Raw genomic sequence first — 14,197 nt, 5'->3', positions numbered from 1 at the left:
TATTCCGGAACAGATGATCCGATGGTGTCAGATAATATGAACTCATAATTATGAGATCATATATTCAAACTTGTAATATTGACAGGTCACCTACAACATATTATTCACGCACTTTTGGATTTGCCAAAAAAAAAAAAAAAATATTATTATTTTCTTTAAAGAAAAAAAATCTAAAATACTTATATATATATATATATAAACAGATAATATTGAGATGACCATAATGCATTTAATGCGGTTGGCTACCTTTCCCTATAGAAGAGAATCTAATCAACATAAATACCACAGACTAACATTTATTATTATTATTAGTATTATTTAATAAAATAACCATTGCGACAATCAAGAATCAACGCCCTCCTAATGAACTGCAATATACTCCTTCCATTCCATAATCAGCGAATTCGACATGAAAATTAAACAGGTAAAAGGAGAGAGAAACAATATTATTATATAAATACAATAAAAAAACAAAAATATCAAAGAATATTTGGAGTGTGTTTGAATATCCAATTATTACAATTCAAAATTTTTTATATTAAAATTTCATTTCAAAATCCAAATTTCCAAACAAATATTTTTCATTTAAAAAATCATTAAATTAAATATTTACTTTTAATTGAATATGTTATAAAAAATTGTGTTCTTTTACAAAAAATATATATATATATACATATTTTTTCAAAAAAATATTACTATATCACATTCAAAAAATTGTTAGTCAAATTATTTTACAAAACAATGACAAATTCTTATTCAATGAAGAATATTAATATAGATTCAAAAAATTGTTTGTAAAAAAATTATCTTGCATGTTAATATTTGAATATTAATTATTATATCAATAAGCCGTAAAAATTAAAAGAAAAAAGCAAAAATATATTTACTAATCTCTTATAATACAAATACAATAATATTTTTCGAATAAATTATAAAAATATAATGATATTTTAAATATTAAGTACAGCAAATATTAGTTATTTAGAATATTACATAAAAAATTTATTTATTTATTTATTCTTTAATCACAAGCTACAAAAAAGAACTCAAACCAATAGTTAGAACAAAGAAAAGTAGAGAATCAATCCACAAGGTCATAAACTATAAATAAATGAATACATCAAAACAACTAAAAGCAACAATTTTTATTCTCAACCCAAACATATTAACACAACTACGAAATCGGTTCAATTCGGTAATTCGGTTCGATTCATTTAAAGCCAAAAAAAAAAAGAAAAAAACAAAAGACAAATGGTAGGGAGTTTCAAGAACTCACGCTGCAATTTCTTAAACCGTCGATGGGATTGGCAGAGGCAGAGCAATACAAATATAATTCGAAGAACCCCGGCTACAATCTTCTCATAAGCTTCAAAAGAAAGTCTAATGCACAATAACCTGCACAAGCCTCGCGATTTCAATCGATAAAATATCAAAATAAACATTACACGGCGCTTTAGTTTATTTATTTACTTACAGCATAAATGAAATGAGGAGTTGCCACCCGTCATCAAACTGCTGCGCGACTTGTCCTCCAATTAAGCAGCAGCTATGATCAGGTGTTTTTCGCATATACCTAAGCGCAGCAGCCAACATGCTGAATTGACTCAAGACTCATGAAATGAAAGTATAATTTTTTTTTTTTTGAAATAACAGAATTACCTAAATAATCTCAGAACACGAGCAGTCGCCCAAAGGGCCGTGGTAAGAGTAAAGGCCGGCACCACAAGCAAACCCAAGAAATTTTGCTAAACCAAGAACGGATAGAAGAGACGCCCAATGCTAAAGATGTTAGATTTTCGTCTGCTGCTTATTGCAATGGATTCCGCCACTAATTACCTTAATGGTCAAATTTCATCTCTGTGTATCTGCAAATAGATTCGAGTATTGTTAGTAAAGACCGTCCCCATTGCAGGAATTATGTCATGTAACGATAAACTTCACTTACCTCCGTGGATTCTTTTGCTTCTGTCCAAACTCTTGACTCGAAAGATCTGAAAAGGGAATATATATTAACTTCCAAGTCAAATGATATATAGAACTAATGCTCTGTTCTCTTTTGAGTTTTTTTTTTTTTTTTTCTTATTTTCTATAGAAATATAATATTTTCATTCCCAGAACACCTCATCTAATCAATTTTTAGGCCAAAACTCAAAACCAAACACTCCCTAAGAGTTCTAATTATTTGCCCTCTCAACTATATATTTAAAAATTAATAATAAATATAGGCTTTTTCCTTCCAATATTGTATCCGACGCATTTCCAATATATATATTTTATTCTCTTACAAAAGTCAACAATCAACATAAAATATACTAAACAAACAAACCCATAATATATATATTCAGCCAGCATTTTTTAGTGACGATCCGCAATGAATATTACTAAAAATATATAATATATATACACACATTCACACAACACATGTAACATATATACTCTATTTATTCACAAAAAGTAAACGAGTCAATACAAAATATTACTTTATACTCATACCTCTATGTGGTTGGGGGACCACATTTCACTGTTCACTTAAATTTCCCCTCAAAAACATCAATCGAACAATTATTTTTGATATTATACTAAAAATTAACTTTACATTCAAAACATCACACATTTAACACATTTATATCACATCATACAACTATTCAAATACAATCTTTTACAGTTTAAAACCCAAATCCAAATCCCTAATGAAACACGCCAACACACTTATCATACCATACATTAATCCATAAAATCAAACACAATGCTAGTAGTCCGATATCGATTTTTCTATGAAATACAACAAAATTATATCATACCAGACTTTTGTGCCGGCTTCCACTCAGTACCAGCTTTCACTGTGATAGTTTCCTTGCTGCAGCAAAATGTCGAGCATGAGATCATTCATATAGAGAAGAAAGTAATGGAAGAATAAAGAATCATTCTATCTACCTTGTAGTAGCTGTCGTTGAAGTAGCAGCACCAGACGAACGGGTATTATACGAACCATCAACAGGGATGTACGGAGGACAATATGTTGCCCCCAGTGCTCCAGCAGCACCCGTCAAAACTGGCAGCCTGAAAGTTCTAATATAATTATACCATATCGAACTAAGCAATAACATCATCAAGATTTAAACTATTATAACATCGTAGTAACCGAGTAATTTCAGATTCGAAAGAGTGGAAGGAAATCAAAATGTCAATGGGAATATAGTTCTTACCACGTCATTTCAGAACCCCCGAGACCAAGTTGTGGTTGACCAACGTATCCCGGGAAAGCCATGCCGACAGCAGGAACACCAATTCCCCCGGGATGCTGAGTCCCAAATTGCATAACTATAACCAAAGCCATTACATGAGTTAACATCTCAAAATTAAATGTTCAATCCGCCATATGAACATATAAAACATAAGTATTCGTCATTTTACCCGGTAAGAAAGTAGGGAAGTTCGAATCACCAGGACCACTGGAGGTCTGCATCAGCTGTGGTCCACCGTACATAAAAGGGCCCTTTCCATTCCCACTGCTTTGAACACCTCCTTTTCCTTTATCCACTGCCGCAGTCTTCGATTGACTAGATACCGATGTAGATTCCATCTCCCCAGATTTTGACGCTGTCACCACACCAGCACCTTGGCCAAACTGCTGACCATAAACTTGTGCAGAAGGTTGAGCATGGTGGGGATGACTAGGTGAAGGAATTCTGTTAATTTGGTTAGTCGAGGCAGTAGGCTGGTAGGCCATTGGTCGCAAGGAATTTTGTGCTCCACCTGAACCCCTCGGCTGAGGTTGAGTCGTGTTTGAAGGTTTTGCAGCCATTGCAGAAGCTGAATCATTGACGCTGAGTCTATCCAAGCCAATAGAATCGAATTTAGTCGTTACAGATGCTAGCAAGGTTTGATGGCGCCCATCCACACCATTTCGATTATTAGGGTTACCAGTTTGGGCCTCTCTCTTATGTGGTGGTGCGGTCAAATCTTTTGCAGTACCAGTCGGATAAAATGGAGGAGAAGCAATGTTCAAATTGGACGCAACTTGTTTCCGGGGCTGAACCACATCCGATTCTGCATTCGATACAGGATGATTGGTTCTTCCGGAACTAGCATTGGGATGCTTCTCGACATATTTCCCAGATCTACAAATACAATGATAATTACAATCTTTATCAATAACACCACATAGAATGACAATACTCGATTAAAAAAATGTATATACATATAAAAAATACTTACTGTTTGCTGTGCGTAACAGGTGCGTCGTTGTTTGGAAGTGGCTGATACCTTCGAGGTCCTCGTCCCCTGACACCCTTCGAAGCATTGTTATGATTATTATAATTATTATTATTTTTATTACTATTACTAGCATTATGCTGAGGATCGCTATTATCTGCGTACTCTCTGGGTCTGTTTCGTTGCAAATATCCACGAGCCGCTCCTCTATTCCTACCCCGGCCTCTATACCGACCCCTATAACCTCTTTGATGCTGGAGAGAAACTCACAATTGTAAAAATAAAAAATATGCACACAAACAAAGAGATAAATAATAATATACATTTGATTGATGTATTACCTCTTCATGATGCCTTTCCTGCCTCGTAAACTCCTCGAATTTATCATGCCCCCATTTCTTGTCGTCTTTAGACTCCCAGAGCTTTCTTCCACCGGGCATTCGCCTGAGATGGTCCAAATACAACACTTTGTTCTATCAAAAACTTTATATCAAATCGAGAGCTTCCTATCACTTATAAGTTAATAAGATCAATGTAACTAGCAATAACTGGCACCATACTATTCTTTAGTGAACACTTGGTACTAGACAAGATGCCCATCGGCTAAATACGACTTGAATACACAAAACAGTCGCACACAATTCAATTAAACTAAGAGAAACAAATATAAGAATCAGCTAACGTGACTTCAATCCCGAAAGTTCAAATATTACTCCCTCCGTCCAGGATAATTATATGTCAGCTTTTCATTTTGATTGTCTGCTAAACTTATGCATACTATACTATAGCAAAAAAAACACTTTATTCACTCACATTTTTATTACCCCTACTTTAACAAATAATAATGTTGCTACTTGCCACACTACTTTTTATTAACCTTTTAATAAATTTCACATAAAATCCCATTGTTCTTATTATCTACCCAATTTTTATTCGATATCTAGAAACTCAATACATAATGCTAATTTTTCACTCACAATTTTATTATCTCTACTTTAACAAATTATAACAAAATTTGTCACTCTTTTTTCTACTTACCACACTACTTCTTATTAACATTTCATATACAATTCCACTTTACTCTTTACCTACTCACTTTTATCCGATGTCTAGAAACTCAATACATAATGCTAATTATTCAGTCACAATTTTATTACCCTTACTTTAACAAATTATAACGATTTTTTTTTTTTTTTACTTAAACACACTGTTTTTTATTAACCTTTTAATAAATTTAACACAAAACCCTATTTTACTTTTTACCTACAACACTTCTATTTGAAGTCTAGAAACTCAATACATAATGCAAATTATTCACTCACAATTTCATTACTCCTACTTTAACAAATTACAACAAATTTGTCGCTCTTTTTTCTACTTATCACACTACTTTTTATTAACCTTTAATAAATTTCACATAAAATCCCACTTTACTTTTTACCTATCCCACTTTAATTCGATGTCTAGAAACTCAATACATAACACTAATTATTCACTCACAATTTCATTACCCCTACTTTAACAAATTATAACGAATTCGTCACGCTTTTTTCTACTAACCAAGCTACTTTTTATTAACCTTCGGATAAATTTCACATAAAATCCCACTTTATTTTTTACCTACCCCGACTTTCATTGAAGTCTAGAAACTCAATACATAATGCTACCCAACATTTCTAGACAATTAAACCATCCTCCATTAACTTCTCCCTCATTCCAAACACTCTCAAATAACAGTTCTACAACAAAGGTTCTCATCAAAACACATTACACATATACATATATATACATATTTGTATATAACATATGCACAGCCAATGTCCTGCTAAAGAAGATCAACTTCATATATACCTATTCCGACCGCCTGCATTGTCCCGAAACCTGTCGTCGTGCATATAAAACGCCCCCGCCGTCGGCACGGCGTACGGCTCCATCTCCTTCCTCCCTGCATCTGCGACATTATAGTCCCCATCATCAATTACATCGCCATCATTATTCAAACCTTCCCTCTCCTCCGCCACCACACCGCCGGCAACAACCTCCTCCGCCACTCTTCTCACCCCCACAACCTCCAACTCCTCCCCGACTTCCTCCGCTTCCTCATCCAAATCCTCCTCGTTCAAATCATACTCTCCCTCCGCTCCCCCAAACTCCTCCTCGTACTCCGCCGGACCGCCTTCCGACTCCCCGTCCGATTCGTCCACCCGCCGCGGCGGCCTCCGCCGTCCCTCCTCCCCCTCATCCTCGTCGTCGCTCGCCACTCTCCTCCGCGCCTTCAGCGACAACTTCGCCTCCTCCGGATCGCTCTCGTACTCGATTTCTTCCTCCGCCATATCAATAACCAAGATAAAACGCCACGATTGAAGGCCGAGCTAGGGTTTTGCGACGCGATCGGGAGGGGATCTCGAAAACCCTAGATTTATGCGACGAATTCTCGATTTGGGGAAGTTCCCCCGCTTTCACTTTTCCCCACTTATATCCACCACGTGAGTCAATTATCGCCAAACCTGAGGCCTTTTTATATGCACGGAGACGAAAGCGAGCATTGACGCTTGAGTTCGCGTAGTCTGTTCTACACTTCTTCCCCAAACCAACTAAATATGGAAACCTAATCCACCATTTTTCTCAACCTTTCTTTTTATGGTAATATACGTTTTTTATTGATTAGGCCCATTATCACTCATTTCGGCCCACGTATTTATTTATTGGGTCTTTCACTTGTTTTTATAAAACATATCAAAAAACTATTTTAAAAAAACACATATTAATAGTATAAAAAATAATATATTTATAATATTTATTATCAACTGTGAAACTTCAATTAACTATGGACGTATAGGTTCATTTTGTATTTTTTAAAATGGTGTGTTTCATATATTGATGGTAAAAAAGATAATATATTATATTAATATATTTTTTTTAAGTAAATAGAATATATTATATGTATTATGTACCTTTGTATATAAATTATATATAATGTTTACTAATATTTTATAAAAAATGGTTGAATGAACACATTTTATATTTAATTAAGACAATAATAGGTTATTGCAATAAAAGAGAAAATTAACATATTGAAAACACGATAGACACACCAAATATCGATCTAATAATGTTCAATTTTTTGATATATAAAATAGGTTACAAAGTTAACCTACGAAGTTTCGAAATTATTGTAAATTTGCAACCCTATTTCATCGAAAATTCTCCTAAACTTTTATTTCTTCATTGACCCGAAGGCATTCATCGGTGTAATCACAACTATCAACACATGCTTCTACCTTATCGACATCTTGTTCAGTGATATCTGCAAAATACACAAAAAATAATTAAATATATATATCAGACTATATAAAAGGATCGAAGAAAAATACTCTATAAATTTATATAAATTATTTAATTTTAAAAAAAAAAACTTACATTGAGAAAATACGTTCATGCAATTTCTCTCGACACAAGATTTGCACTTTTGATTTTCCATCGTCATAACGCCGACAAATTTACAACGTAATGCACACACTCCCATGCACACAGCCTGAAGCGGGACAAATAAACAAGCGGGAAAAGCACATCTCAGAAAACATTTTTTAAATCTCTTTGATTTTGCTGTTGCTTGACCACTGAATACTAGTAACAAAACTGTCAATGCAACGAGCACTCGAACATTTTTTGACTTCTCCATAGCTCGTGATTTGGTACAAATGGTTATGTATCAATAGAACTATTTATAAGATTTTTTGTGTTGTAATATTTGCAAATAATTAATGAAATGAACTAAATATGGAATTTATGAATACACTTTAAAATCAATGAGAAATTATAGGGATTGTTTATTATGATTTATATTGATTCCTTTTAATTCTATTAATTATATAATCATATATTCCTTTCTAATGTAGTATTAATTATAATTTATATATGTATAAAAATTCTCCATTAAATGATGCTTAGCAAAATTTAAGTTAAATTTTAAATAATAAATTTTTCCAACCTTTCTTTTCAGGGTAATATCATATATAATTTAAACAGTCTTAAATCCTAAAAAAATTCGGTTTTAAAACTACAATCATATTTGTGTTGGATACGAGATTTCAAAAATAATAATATTATATTGATAGTTAGTAAAAAATATAATTAAAATTTTTTTTGCCCTCATGGATGTATTAGTATAAAAAACAGTGACATTTATGTAATAATATATTTATGTAATAATATAAAAAATAAGAGTAGCTTTATTGTGATATAAGTATTTATATAAATAAGAATATTGTTTGTAAACAAACAAAAATGATATATAAAATTATTGTATTGAGATATATAAAATACATAATATTTTCTAACAAAATAAAGTATCAAAATACTATTAAAATTAAAATCTTATAACTAAATAAATCCTATATTTAATTAAAATACATTTATTTATTTTTTTTATAATTAATCTGTTTCCATGGTGGCTTGAGAAGAGCATATCTGAGCTTAAAATAATAAAGATATTGTTTATTTGTTTTTTATTTAAAATTTGAGTTTTAGTTTAAACTTTTTTTAATATGATATTTTGTTAGGACAATTAATACATTTCTATTAAAAAATAGGTAAGAGTGAACAGTGATGATTTTTGTTTTATTATTATTAAAAAAAATAAAAAAATGAAAACCAAAATTATTGCTGCAAGACCATTTCTAACCGGACAACTCTATTTAGGCAGTTATAACTTTAAAAATAATACAGTTGTTACAGTAATTTAACTCCAATCCATAACTCTATTTTCAATCCAAAAAGAATATTATCTAAATATTCTATTTTATATATTATTTTAAATAACTTTTTATATTAAAAAATTACAAATATACATAATTAAAATATAAAAATTTACAGATTGATTCTTATAGGACCAATTAACAATTTGTAAAAATTAAAAAAATAAAATAAAATAAACACCATAAATGAATGAGGATGGGAATAGAGTTGCCTTGGAGATGCACATCTCCAAATATGAAGCTGCAACACCAATAGAAGGCCTAAGAAAAGGTTTTGTAACATTTCAACTTAATTTTTTTTTTATTTGAAGACCTGGAAAAAAAATGAAAAATCTATATTTATAACTTGTATAATTCAAAAATGAAAATAAAAATTTATACACACCACCAATAGAAGGGATATAATTTTTTTTTTTTAAAAGGATAGAACTAAAAATCATACAACCTAAATCTAAATAGTGAATGTTTTTTATTTGAAACGCAATTATCGTTTTTTTAAAATAATATTCAATTATACTATATATTATATCAAAATATTATATTAATTTATTATTATTTTCCTTTTTTTTTTTTAAAAAAAAAACTCAAATTCAAACATAAACACAAATTAAACAAATATTAATGTGATTTTTAAATATGAAATTAATTATTAATACTCCCTATGTCCAAACAATAAGTATACATTTACTTTTGGCGCAGAATTTAAAAAATAGTAGTATTTTAATTAAAATGGGTAAGTAAAAATAGTGTAATGACATTTTTGCCATTATTTTTTATTATAAAAATAATAACGTGATGTAAAGTAAGGGTATTTATGGAAAAAAATGGAGTATTTAATGAAATTGTTACTTTGTAATTGGACATCCCAAAATAAAAATATAATGTACTTTGTAGCTTGATAACGAAGGAAGTATAATATAAAAAATAAAAAATAGATATTTAATTTAATATTTTTTTTAAATTTTTTTTGTATAAATAGTACAAATCCTCCAAAGTCCTTCGAACAAACACACAACTGTGAGACTCAATTAACTATAAGTGTGTAGGTTCATTTTGTATTTTTTAAATGATGTGTTTTTTTTTTTTTTTACATATTAGGTACAGAAAATTATATTAATATTATAAAAATTATATTTATTATATTAATTTTATTTATTTTTGTAAGTTGATAGAATATATTATATTTATTGTGTAAACATATAAATAAATCATATATATCTTTTACTAATATTTTATAAAAATTAGTATTACTAAAAAATATTATTAGATGAACACGCCCTATGTTTAATTAAGGCAAATAATAGGTTGATGCAATCAATGAAGAAATTTATGTATTGAAAACACGAGAGACAATCCAAAGATCAATCTAATAATGTTTGCTTTTCGAAATACAAATTAGGTTACAAATTTAACCTAAAAAGTTTCGAATTTATTGAAATTTTGTAACCCTAATTCATAAAAAATTCTTCTAAACTTTGATTTCTTCATTGAGGCGAAGACATTCTTCAGTTTGATCACAACTATCAACACATGCTTCAACTTTATCGACGTATTTTTCAGTGATAGCTGCAAAATACACAAAACGTAATTATATATATATATCAAACTATATAAAACAATCGAGGAAAAAAATACTATATTAATTTATATAAATTATTTAATTAAAAAACTTACGTTGAGAAAATACATTCATGCAATTTCTCTCTACACAAGATTTGCACATTTGATTTTTCATCATCATAACACCGACAAATTTGCAACGTAACGCGCACACTGCCATGCACACTGCTTGAAATGGGACAAATAAACAAGCCGGAAAAGCACAAGTGGCGAAACATTTTTTAAATCCTTTTGATATTGCGGTTGCTTGACCACTGAATATCAGTAACAAAATTGTCAATACAACAATTACTCGAACATTTTTTGACCTCTCCATGGCTCGTGATTTGGTACAAATGATTATGTATCCATGGAACTATTTATAGGATTTTTTTTTGTGTTATAATATTTGGAAGTAATTAATAAAATGAATGAAATGTGGAATTTATTAATAGTACATTTTAATATTAATGAGAAATTATAGGTATTGTTTATTATGATTCATTTTTATTTCATTTAATTCTATTAATTATATAATCATATGTTTCTTTCTAAGGTAAATCTTCTATGTTGTTTAACAAATTATTAATTTGTTTTTTTGCTTAGTTACACTAAAAATATCTTACATTTGAATAATATTTTATATAAATGTTGTTGCATTAGTATTATATAATATTAATATAGGTATTTTTATTTTTATATTTTAATTTGTACTACGTATGAATATAATATTAATATTCAAAATTCGATAAATAAATATTTAGTTAAAAGACTGATGTAGTATTAATTAAATTTATATATGTATAGAAAATCTCCATTAAATGATCTTTAGTAAAGTTCAAATTAAATTTTAAATAATTACTTTTCGGCTTTAGTTATCCAATTTAGTCAAATCTTAGGGCGTGTTGTTTATTTATTTCAAATTTTTTTAAAAAAAATATGTATTTCGTATAATTTATATTTTTTTACATGAAATATATCATCAAAATATTATTTATAATAAAATTTAAATATAACATTTTATTTCAAATCAAAACTAAATACACAAATATTAAGCTTTAATAAAATTAAATAATTAAAAATTAAATGGTCTATGATTTAAATAAATAATATAGTTACCATTTATATGATTTTTTTTTTATCTAAATTTATTTAATTCTATTAACTATCCCTATTCCTAATTTATTTACTTCGATTTCATTTAGATTGATTTTTAAATGATTACCTTCCATGAATTACGTAAAAAAAATTATCTATAGTTATGCACATTTATATATATATTATCTTTCCCATTAAATTATATAAAATTCAATGCAAAAGTTAATTAGTTATATTTGGGGGTTTACTTACCCAATTCATTCGAACTTACTCAATAAAATATTTTTAACAAAACCAGTTTACTAAAGTTTACTATTTAATCATTATAATCAACAAATTAATATTTTTTAAATTTTACGGTGATATCATGGGTTTGTTTGATTAGTATTTTGATTTGAAGAATTTTTTTATGTTAGATATAAAATCGTGTCAGTAATATAAAAAATTATATTATATATTAAATATTGACTTTTATATATAAAAAAAATAAAAACATATATATTGAAAATCGTATCGAAAAAAAATTGGACAAACGAACCCGTATAATTTAATAAATACATATTTGTGTGTAATAAGTTAATAAATTATTTTTATTGATATTATACACATTTATAAAAAAAATTACAAATTTTATTAACTACGTTATATGTACGATCTCGTGTATGTTTATGTATATATATTTTTTTAATTTTATTAAAATTAGTGTCATTAGTTAATTCATTATTGCTATTTTAAACCCGATATCATAGACACTATCAGAAAATATTAATTTGGCTTTGGAAAATAGTTTCAGAATTTAAATTAAATTCGATACTATTTTCTTAAAGTCTTGAAATTTGTTTCAGAATGGTGTCCGAAGAGTAAAACTCACTGTCCTTTCAGTTGTCTTGGAAATTTCGAAAATTCTGAGATCAAATCTGAAGTTCCAAACATCTTAGACACATGGTTTAATATTTTCAATTGTCTAAGAATTTTTTAGACCATTCTTTTTTTTCTTTTTTTTTTTTTGTTTCGGGTCGATTTGGAAAATAGTTTCAGAATTTAAATTAAATCCAATACTATTTTCTTACAATTTTGAATTTTGTTTCAGAATGATGTCCAAATTGTAAAACTCACCATCCTTTCAGTGATCTTGAAATTTATGAAATAAAATTCAAAGCTCCAACCATCGTAGACACATGGGTTAATATTTCCAATTGTCTAAGAATTTTTCAAACCATTTTTTTTTTTTTTTTTTTCAGGTCCACAGCTTATTTTGTTCATATATTTTTATTTCAATACTAACATGTATATCCATGTTATGAGTAGATATACACAACTAATATATTTGAAAAGTAATAAATAAAATATAAAATATAAAATATTTTATGCATAAAATACAGTATAAATTTAAATAAGTCCAATAAGAAAAATCTAAATCAATAAAAGTATAATTAAAATAAGATTCTTTAGACAAATAAAAATATTAACATAAAAGTACAATCAATATTAAAAATTTATAAAACTTTATAATTTTTTAAGAAAAAAAAATAATATCAAATTGTAAATTTTGATTACAAGGATATTTGAATTAAATGTGCATATTTTTTTATACAAATCTACTATATAATTCGATATATGTAGAAATAATAAAATAAAGTCTTGTATTAACACAAAAGTATCTTAATTGTTATTATTTTATTATTATTATTTATTAGTTAATATACATATAAATATATTACTTTTAATGAACTAAACCGGAATAGGCATGGCCCGACCTTCATGAGCCCAGGTACAATTCGAAAATTTTTGGAGGCTAAAGCACAATTTTTTTGTGCTGAATTCGGATCAAGTTTTCAAACCGTGCCTGTTTTTGTCGACTCTAACCACTAACATAATGCCTGACAAATATTGAGAGAGTACAATAATCGGCAAAAAAAAAAAAAAAAAAAAAAAAAGAGAAGAATCCTGATATAAAAGTATGTAAGCCTTATGTGTGCTAGCTTTAGACTTCAAAGATCACATAATAAACTTTTTGAAAATTCTCTTTAGATATGGTGTATCGATTTATCAAAAAAAAAAAAAAAAACTTTTGAAAATTTTCTTTAGATATGGTGTATCAATTTATTAAAAAAAAAAAAAAACATATTTAGCAGGATATAATATAAGAATCACATCCCACTAAATATGATATCAACATTATATATGAATATTAATTATAAGATATATCTTATTCATTTAGTATGTATAGAGTTTTTTCGACCTCTAGTATTCGACTCGTAAGCTCACCAACTTGTTTCGACGCCTGATCTGAGTTCGCAACTCGATTTGGCATATAATTATGTGATGTGGATAAATTATATAATTTCACCTATTTTTTACTCACCATAATTCGATTTTGAGAATAAACTAAACGTTTAATCATTATTTGATTTTTTCATGAATTCTCAAAACGAGAATTTCTATAGCACACAATTTATTTATTTATTACCGTGTCAATCCACACCCCCTCATATACAAATCTTATATATAGGCGATGACGAATAAGT

The 14,197-nt window shown here is 28.5% G+C and overlaps 1 protein-coding gene across 5 annotated transcripts; it reads right to left on the bottom strand.

Moving 5' to 3' along the window:
* Positions 1 to 1,130: 1,130 nt before the first annotated feature.
* LOC127262986 (protein MLN51 homolog) lies at positions 1,131 to 6,822 on the bottom strand. 5 transcript variants are annotated; one of them, XM_051291885.1, is made up of 12 exons: positions 6,067 to 6,822; positions 4,557 to 4,659; positions 4,219 to 4,469; positions 3,415 to 4,121; positions 3,207 to 3,321; positions 2,935 to 3,060; positions 2,802 to 2,857; positions 1,946 to 1,991; positions 1,837 to 1,865; positions 1,660 to 1,745; positions 1,475 to 1,573; positions 1,131 to 1,395 (listed from the first exon to the last, which is right to left on the bottom strand). In XM_051291885.1, the coding sequence occupies exons 1-9, from the start codon at positions 6,546 to 6,548 to the stop codon at positions 1,838 to 1,840; spliced, it is 1,914 nt and encodes a 637-aa protein (XP_051147842.1). In that variant the 5' UTR covers positions 6,549 to 6,822; the 3' UTR covers positions 1,131 to 1,395; positions 1,475 to 1,573; positions 1,660 to 1,745; position 1,837. The 5 variants fall into 5 exon arrangements, with proteins under 5 accessions (XP_051147842.1, XP_051147843.1, XP_051147840.1 ...); XM_051291886.1 differs by having other exon boundaries at positions 1,660 to 1,865; positions 4,219 to 4,284; positions 4,381 to 4,469; XM_051291883.1 differs by having other exon boundaries at positions 1,660 to 1,865.
* Between the last annotated feature and the right edge of the window lie 7,375 nt (positions 6,823 to 14,197).

The sequence above is a fragment of the Andrographis paniculata genome, unplaced genomic scaffold (genome assembly GCF_009805555.1).
Source record: "Andrographis paniculata isolate CXL003 unplaced genomic scaffold, ASM980555v1 Contig66END, whole genome shotgun sequence".
NCBI classification, from domain to species: Eukaryota; Viridiplantae; Streptophyta; class Magnoliopsida; order Lamiales; family Acanthaceae; genus Andrographis; species Andrographis paniculata.
Note: the sequence above shows the minus strand (reverse complement) of the source record. Positions and strands in the feature narration are given on the sequence as shown.

Excerpts from the sequence above, each read along its gene's own strand:
- LOC127262986 (XM_051291883.1), bottom strand. The coding sequence starts at position 6,548 with ATGGCGGAGGAAGAAATCGAGTACGAGAGCGATCCGGAGGAGGCGAAG. Across the intron at positions 4,470-4,556 it reads AGGAAAGGCATCATGAAGAG|CATCAAAGAGGTTATAGGGG; the intron begins GTAATACATCAA and ends GTTTCTCTCCAG. Across the intron at positions 2,858-2,934 it reads TCAACGACAGCTACTACAAG|CAAGGAAACTATCACAGTGA; the intron begins GTAGATAGAATG and ends ATTTTGCTGCAG.